Source organism: Bombyx mori, chromosome 15, assembly GCF_030269925.1.
Source record: "Bombyx mori chromosome 15, ASM3026992v2".
Lineage (NCBI taxonomy): Eukaryota > Metazoa > Arthropoda > Insecta > Lepidoptera > Bombycidae > Bombyx > Bombyx mori.
Window position 1 is genome coordinate 15053860 of NC_085121.1, and position 8188 is coordinate 15062047.

An 8188-nucleotide genomic window follows, 5' to 3' on the forward strand; every position below is an offset into this window, starting at 1 on the left:
TTGTGCGTAGTTCTATGCATGTTAAGCTCGCCGATGGTTCAATGCAAACACGACAAATGCTGACAACGACACTTGACGTGAAGTTATTACCGTGTAAGATGATTCTCACAGAATTCGTCGTATTCCCGGACGCCCAGGATAATGACACATTATTGGGTGTAGACTTTTTAGTAGCAGCTGGTTTAGCCATTGACTTCGATACTTCGACATGGCGCTACCAAGGTTCTGAACGAGTTTTTCCATTGGAGTTCGAGTATCCCAGTGACCTCACGCCTTGTTCTGCTGCTGATTTCTTAAGAGAAGACGAGGGAACTATGCTGTGTCCTCCCGAGCGTGACCGCCTAGCTACTCTTCTGCAATGCAACGAGGATATCTTCAGACCAGGGGGAGACCCAACGCCGTACGCTGAACATCGTATTGATACAGGAGACCATGCGCCTATCTCAGTCCCGCCGTATCGCCTCACACCTGCACGTAGAGAGGTCATGAAAACTGAACTTGACAAAATGCTTGCGGATGGTATTATTGAGGAATGCGAGTCTGCATGGACCTCTCCTGCTGTTTTAGTTCCCAAGAAGGATAACGGCATCCGATTTTGTGTCGACTATCGAAAGTTAAATGCTGTCACTAAAACTGATAATTATCCACTTCCGCTCATAGACGAGCTTTTGCAGCTGACGAAGCGTCATTGTTTTATGACTTCAATAGACCTAAAGGCTGGCTATTGGCAAGTCCAGGTGCGCCCAGCTGATCGCGATAAAACTGCATTTATAACGCCGTTTGGGACATTCCGTTTCACGCGAATGCCATTCGGATTGAAGAACGCACCGTCCACGTTCCAACGTTTGATCGATCGGTTCCGTTCTGGCTCTAGTTTACAAGGTATTGTGTTGCTGGCTTATTTGGACGATTTATTAATTATTTCTGAAGATTTTGAAAGCCATCTGGAGGACCTACGAAAAGTATTTGAACGTCTGCGTCTATTCGGTTTAAGGGCCAATCGTGCTAAGTGCTTCTTTGCTCGTCCAGAGATTAATTACTTGGGCCACGTGATAACCCCTGAAGGTATCAAGCCGGATCCCTCTAAGGTCGACGCAGTCCTACAAATGGCTAGCCCTAGAAATCTGAAACATTTAAAGTCATTTTTACAGACGTGCTCATGGTTCAGAAAGTTTATACCAAATTTTTCGCAAGTAGCCCAACCATTAACTAAACTCACTCGTAAAAACGAGTCATGGAGATGGGATAGTCAGCAGCAAGAAGCATTCCAGTGTCTAAAGGATAGGTTGACTTCGGCACCCATATTAGTTCAAGCAGACTATACTAAGCCTTTTGTGTTGCGAACAGACGCTAGTAACTATGCCTTAGGGGCTGTGTTGTTGCAAGGTGAGGGCATTGACGAAAAACCCATCGAGTACGCCAGTCGATTGTTGATTCCAGCTGAGAAAAATTATACCACCACCGAGAAGGAGGCTTTAGCGGTTGTTTGGGCAACCGATAAGTTCCGTGGTTATTTGGATGGACATCCGGTTTATGTAAAAAGTGACCATCAGCCTCTCAAGTGGCTCTTAACTCTCAAGACGCCCAATGGACGTCTCATCAGATGGGCTATGAAATTGCAAGCCCTGGATATTCACTACGAATACACGCCTGGTAAGGCCAATGTTGTGGCTGACACTCTTAGCCGTCCTCAGTGCGATGATACCATCCTTGACAGTTGTGATGTCTGCAATGTTATCGTCGATTTGCCACGTATAAGTTCCGCCGATTTACGTACGGAGCAGTTGGATGACCCAGAGGTTGCCAAAATCATCACTAGTCTTGAAGACCCCGAACCGGTCAGCACTCAATGGTTGGATAGAGGGTACCTTATGAACCAAGGTGTTTTATACCGTTATCTTCCAGATTCGGATAGTGATCAACCTCAGCTCGTGGTGCCCATTACTATGCGTGAGAAGATTTTGCAAGAATTTCATGACGCTCCCACAGCCGGCCACCAAGGAGTGGAGCGGACCTTTAATCGGATCAGTCATAATTATTATTTCGTTGGCATGCGCAAGTATATTGCAGATTACCTCAAGAATTGTGAAGAGTGCCAGCGTTACAAGGCATCCAATCAAAAGCCTTTTGGACTCCTACAGACACCAGTCCTCAATCAGCGTGGAGAAGTACTCGCCATCGATCTCTTCGGACCCTTACCGGAAGGCGAGCGTGGCGAGAAATGGGTACTACTAGTTGAAGACACCGCCACCAGGTGGGTGGAATTGTTCGCTCTGAGAGAAGCCACTGCTGAAGTTTGTGCGCCCGTACTCATTAATGAATACTTCCTTCGATATGGTTTCCCACGCCGTATTATCTCAGACAATGGTGTCCAATTTATTTCCGCCACCATGCAACAATGCATGTTTATTCTTGGCATCAAGCAAAACCTCATTCCTCTATATCATCCAGAAGCAAATCCTGCTGAAAGGAAGAACCGGGACCTACGTACTCAGCTCTCGATATTGGTCAAAAATGAGCACCGATCATGGCCTAAATTTTTGTCTTCCGTGCGATTTTCCATGAATAGTGCCACGTGTGCCACGACAGGTGCCAGTCCCGCTCAGGTTATGTTTGCCAGAGAAATGCGTACCCCATTTGACGCGCAGCGTGATTTTAGGGGCATACTAGATAAAGAGAATTTCCTTCCTCAAATTACTCCGTATCTCCGTAGATTTTTAGATAATTGGGATTCAATTAGGGATAGGGCTGAACATCATCAGGATGATAGGAAGTTGCAATCTGATAAAAGTCGATTATCTGGTCCCAGTTACCAAGTAGGTGATCTAGTCCTTCTCTCTACGCACCTGCTAAGTGATGCCGCCAAAGGTAGAACGAAGAAGTTCATGCCTAAGCGTGACGGACCCTACCAGATTAGCAATATCGTTAGTCCTACTACCTATGAGGTTACTGATTTGAATTCGCAGGTTTTAGGGAAATTTCATGCTTCTCATTTGAAGCCGTATCATAATCAAACCGGTCAGGTCTCAGCTCCAGTACAGCCTCGACGCCTGCGTGGACGGCCCCGTCTTGTTGTTTCTGCCGAGCCACTAACGAGGCGTTCTAGTGACTCGGAGGGGGAGGATATAACGGAACGTAATTTCCGAACGTGCGATACCGCCCCCGCCGCCGCCTTACCGCCCGCTGAGACAGAGCTCTTTGAGCGCGAAAACACACGCCCTCAGCGCGCGCGACGACGACCAGTAAAATATTGCGAGTCTTAGTTCAACTGTACGATTCTCAACACATTTTGTATTTTATGTTAGTCATTGTGTCGCTTTTATATTAAAACCTCATACCAAATCAGCGTAAACATTATTTCTATATCATCTTCGCCAACAGCCCGGAACAACGAACTCACGAAAACTCACAAAAGCCCGCCAGTCGGACTTGTAGTGTTAAATGTTTCATTTTATGTACGCACTGAAATACTGTTATATTGTTTTCCTGCGAGTTAAAGTGCTGAGTAAGAACGAGATAGATATATGTTTATGTATGTGCCTTCAAAATGGGTGCTATTTATATAAGCAATTGTACGTATAGAACAATATGTCGTGTCCCTACTATATAGGTCTATGTCACCATTGGACTCACATTTTGCATATTTTTTTTTGGGATTTTATGACCTGGTATTTCGTTTAATGTATAAAATGCGGCATGAAACCGAATAAAAGGGTTATACATTAACATTTAATGATATTAAGGGAAATAATAAAAAAAATCCCCAACACTACAGGTGTTGTACAAGATGACTCAAAAATACCATTCCCTGTACTACGAGATCTAGAGTAATAAACATACGCGTCGAGTCTTCGTAACCCCATGGCTGTGGGCTTTCCATGGAGTTAATAAGTACCTACAATAGATAGATAAATAGATAGAATACTTAGAATAGTAACTCTATGGGGCTTTCTGTCTTGCTGGACAGAAATGAAGTATTATGGTAGCTATACACGTATCGATACTTGCGCAAGTTGACTTGTACAAGTTTATCATTACGTGTATGGCTACCTTTAGAGTTTTCTATATAAAGGATGTCCCACAAAAATTTCGATTCATTTCGATAAAAGAATGCGTCCTTTTTATATTGCTTAGATATGGGAAGCCGAGCTCACGGATCATCTGATATTAAACGGTTACCAAAGCCCATAAACATCAACACTGTAAATGCCGCCACCCATCTTGAGATATGAGTTCTAAGTCTCCGATTTTACAGTACAGCGGCGGCCTTACATTTCAAACCAAAATGCATTACTGCTTCACAGCAGAAATAGGCAGGGTGGTGATACATTACTGTACGGACTCATAGGAACACTACCACTACTAGTACACTACTAATACTACACACTAGCTTTAATCAGTACTACTGAGATGAAAACATATTAATTATGGTCGTACAAATTGAGTGCATATGAGTCGTCTATTATCAAAGGTGGCAATCTGTGCATTTGGACAAAACATTTTTATTGATATGTCAATACAGATTTATTTGAATATAATCGTCTCCTTCAAAGAATACGGTTCAAAACCTGCATTAAATAAAGGTTAATAGTTAACCTGTTATTTATCTATGATGTCGTTCCGAAGAGTTTTGTGACTGCCAATGGAATACAAAGTCAATAATTCGTTTTTCTGATTTACCAATCATTGTCCAAAAGTCAGATTGCCGCCTTTGATAATAGTCGACTCATATATTGTTTATGTTTTTCTCCGTCAAATAGGCCTTTTCCGTGTAATATCACTCTCATTAAGCCCTCTTTGGTGCATGATCAACATTCTGTATCTTCTAAATCGAGGTTACTTAAGTTATACCTTAAATCACTTTTATTTTTTAATTAATTAAACAATATTTCTAACAACTTCGGACTGCTTTGGGAAGCCGAAGTTATACGAAACACAGCAAACGCGATAACAAGACCGCCCTAAGACAGGTTATTTGTACTCATATACGTGCACTCATATATGAGTCGTCTATTATCAAAGGTGGCAATCTGTGCATTTGGACAAAACATTTTTATTGATATGTCAATACAGATTTATTTGAATATAATCGTCTCCTTCAAAGAATACGGTTCAAAACCTGCATTAAATAAAGGTTAATAGTTAACCTGTTATTTATCTAAGATGTCGTTCCGAAGAGTTTTGTGACTGCCAATGGAATACAAAGTCAATAATTCGTTTTTCTGATTTACCAATCATTGTCCAAAAGTCAGATTGCCGCCTTTGATAATAGTCGACTCATATTGCACCTTCCAACTTGTCAGCTTATTGAAGTACACACACACACACGCATAACTCCGCGGGTGCCGCTAGCCGCTCCGACTGTGTCGGCACATCAAACAGCTTCTTTTGTCTCTGCTGTCTGTCTTAAAAGAGAAATTTAATTTTTATTCCAATTACCGCAATGAGTTTGAAATTTGGTTTGAGTTTTTGAGCCTTATTTACCTAGTGATTGTGTCGATTTTTTTGACGCATTAATTGTTTGAAATGAACGAACTTGTTATTGTCGATCTACGGTCTAAAGGTACGTTTGCTGTATAAATGGAATGTTATCGAACTGTTGAAATAGTTAATATTAGGTTGATGGTATACATAAAATGACATACATAAAATTGCGTTAATTTACCAAAAAGTCAATCGCAGCTTGTTTCTCTCTGAGACCAATAAGTTAAATCTGGAAGTCGTAGAGGATTTCATACATCTGGGGTCCATCATAGCTAATAACGGATCCTGTGAGAAGGACATCAGAAGGCGCACTGTTATGGCAAAGAGTACTATATCCCCAATGGATAGTGTATAGGCTGACAGAATCATTACGATTAAAACCAAAAAGCAGTTCGTCACTTGCCTTGTCTTCGGCATTTTTCTTTTCAGTGCAGAAATTTGGACTCTTAAGAAAGTCGATCGCCAGCGCATCAATGCGTTTGAGACGTAGTATTGAGGCTTTTGAAGGAATTGCATGTTTTGATTAGCACATTAGCACATTATATAAAAGTAAAATAAAAAAAGTAATTTTGTCAAAGCTCCCTACAGAGCTCGTTTTTAATCAAACTAATAATACTAACCGAACATAATTAAACTTTCAATGCACTAAAGCATTAACAGCAAATAAACAGGCAATCAAATATTTTAGTTTAATTTTGAATTGTTAACATTTGTATTCAGTATAAACAGGATTTTTTAATAATTTTGCTCTGGGATCTTCAGGTCTTACTATAAAATAAACTTTTTTGAATTCTGTATTTTCGCAATCATTTTTTACGTAGTTATACATTCCCATAATACCCAAACCTATTCCAACCAATGCCAATCCTGTAGAACCCATAATTTCAGGAATCTCCCACCAGCCTCTTTTAAATAATCCAATGAGTGTATTACCGAATTGTACTTTATGACCAATTATTTTTGGTTCAGGTGTCATGACTAGTTATTCTTCCCGCTTCTTAATTATATTTTTTTCTTGTACTGTAAAAATTATTGTAGCTTTTATTTTTCTTGATTAAGCGAATATAGAGGGAGATCTGCTTTACTTTTATCTTCAAAGTACTTAATACAACTTATTTGGTGGATACTTTACTTTCTATGCACAAAAATGTTTTTTGAGTATTAAAACGTCAAAATTAATAACGATTAATTTATTAAAAGAGAATTTATTCCACTAATTATACTTCTTTTTCTGGAAATGTCTCTTACTGGAGTCTAATCAATAGACTCAATCTTAATAGCCGCATTGCATCGGTACCAATTACTTTAGCTGAGGCCACCGTTGCTCTACATCCGCAGCTGAACATACTTTAAATGAACATACCTTCTTGGGGCTCAGTGAAATTTTCGCTGCATTAGGTATATAAGTCTACAAGTGTGTGAAAAAGAAAGACACAAAGACATAAATTATCGGGTGTTTCCAAAAAGTCCACTGAACTCTCAGTAATACCTATCATTAATAATGGCAAGTTATTTCAGCTATCAAACATTTATTCGGTGTTTCTAGTTTAAATGTGTGATAACGGTGATTTATTAACTGTTTAGTATTTGTGAAAGTGCACAAATGTGGAAAAATGAAACAAAGCCGCTGGACGTAACTTCTCGGGATCCTCCAAAAAGTCCACTGAGAAAATCTCAGTATTATATTTCATCCGATATCATCTCATCTCATTTCATTTCATGCCATGTTCATTTCATGGCTAATGCACAAACCGAGCGAGCCACAATAAAAAAAAGGTCTGTGCCATAGGTCAAATACTGACGTTTGTGCAATTGTGCAACTATTATACTAATCTGTAGTATGTGCTGAGCTGAAAATATTGAGAAGTTCTGTTGATTAAAAGTAGGGCCTACAAGCATATATAAATGGCTGCGGCTTCGAGAAAATCGCTTGGACAGCTAATTCAACAGGGATGGAACGAGATCCCTGAAATTTTTGCCTCAACAGGCTTAGGTCTTGTTGGTATTGGTCTGGGTGTTCTTGGAGCATACAATTACGTGAAGAACGATGGAGACAATAGAAGGTACAAGGGTACCTATGTGGTGATGAGGCCGGACGACCCAAGAGTGAAGCTTATACGCAAGGAGTAAACCTGAAACTAAATATATTGCCTGTGTTGTTTGTTCTTAGATCCAAATATTATGTAATATAGGTCTGTTTAATGAAAATTCTCTTGTTTTATTAGTTCTTTAGAGCAAATTCTTAAATATTAAATTTAACTAACTGGAAAAAACCTAAGTGATTCACCTCTTTATATTCCTAGCAATCCACATCACATTTCAACTCAAAAACATTCAATCTGGTGACATGGTATAAATTATGCAGACATAATGTGAAGCTGGAACCCCTTGAAGATGTCTGAAAAATAGTTATGAATGAAATGTAAATAAATTCCAAGGAATCATAGAAAGAGAAAAGGCAAGGCTTCCACCTTTATGGTTAGGAATGAGGTACTCGGAACACTCACTTATGTAGGCTGGAATAAAATACGAAATTTTCTACTTTATGAATCGTCCTTTAGCCAAATTAAGCTAGGAATCAAATTTTTGCTTATGCTTCAGTGGTAAATTACGAAGATATGTCTCACCAAACAGTTGGTATTTCTTGGTAGCCTGCCAGTACAAACTTTACTTAGTGTACTTTTATAAAGACCCGTAACTAGCA

At 39.8% G+C, this 8188-nt stretch overlaps 2 protein-coding genes across 2 annotated transcripts in view; one reads left to right on the plus strand and one right to left on the minus strand.

Annotated features, from left to right (window-relative positions):
• Positions 1 to 7877, minus strand: part of LOC101736083 (aspartate aminotransferase, cytoplasmic) — a 28057-nt gene extending 20180 nt beyond the window's left edge. The window contains exon 1 of the mRNA XM_062672777.1: positions 7772 to 7877. The gene's annotated coding sequence lies outside the window, so the exon portion shown is untranslated. The remainder of the gene's footprint in view (positions 1 to 7771) is intronic.
• Positions 99 to 7614, plus strand: LOC101736429 (retrovirus-related Pol polyprotein from transposon 17.6). The gene is made up of 2 exons (XM_062672816.1): positions 99 to 2924; positions 7435 to 7614. The coding sequence occupies exons 1-2, from the start codon at positions 99 to 101 to the stop codon at positions 7612 to 7614; spliced, it is 3006 nt and encodes a 1001-aa protein (XP_062528800.1).
• Positions 7878 to 8188: the final 311 nt, after the last annotated feature.

Coding starts and splice junctions, on each gene's coding strand:
- LOC101736429 (XM_062672816.1), top strand. CDS start 99: ATGATTCTCACAGAATTCGTCGTATTCCCGGACGCCCAGGATAATGAC. Junction 2,925..7,434: donor CCTACCAGATTAGCAATATC/GTTAGTCCTACT, acceptor CTAATTCAACAG/GGATGGAACGAGATCCCTGA.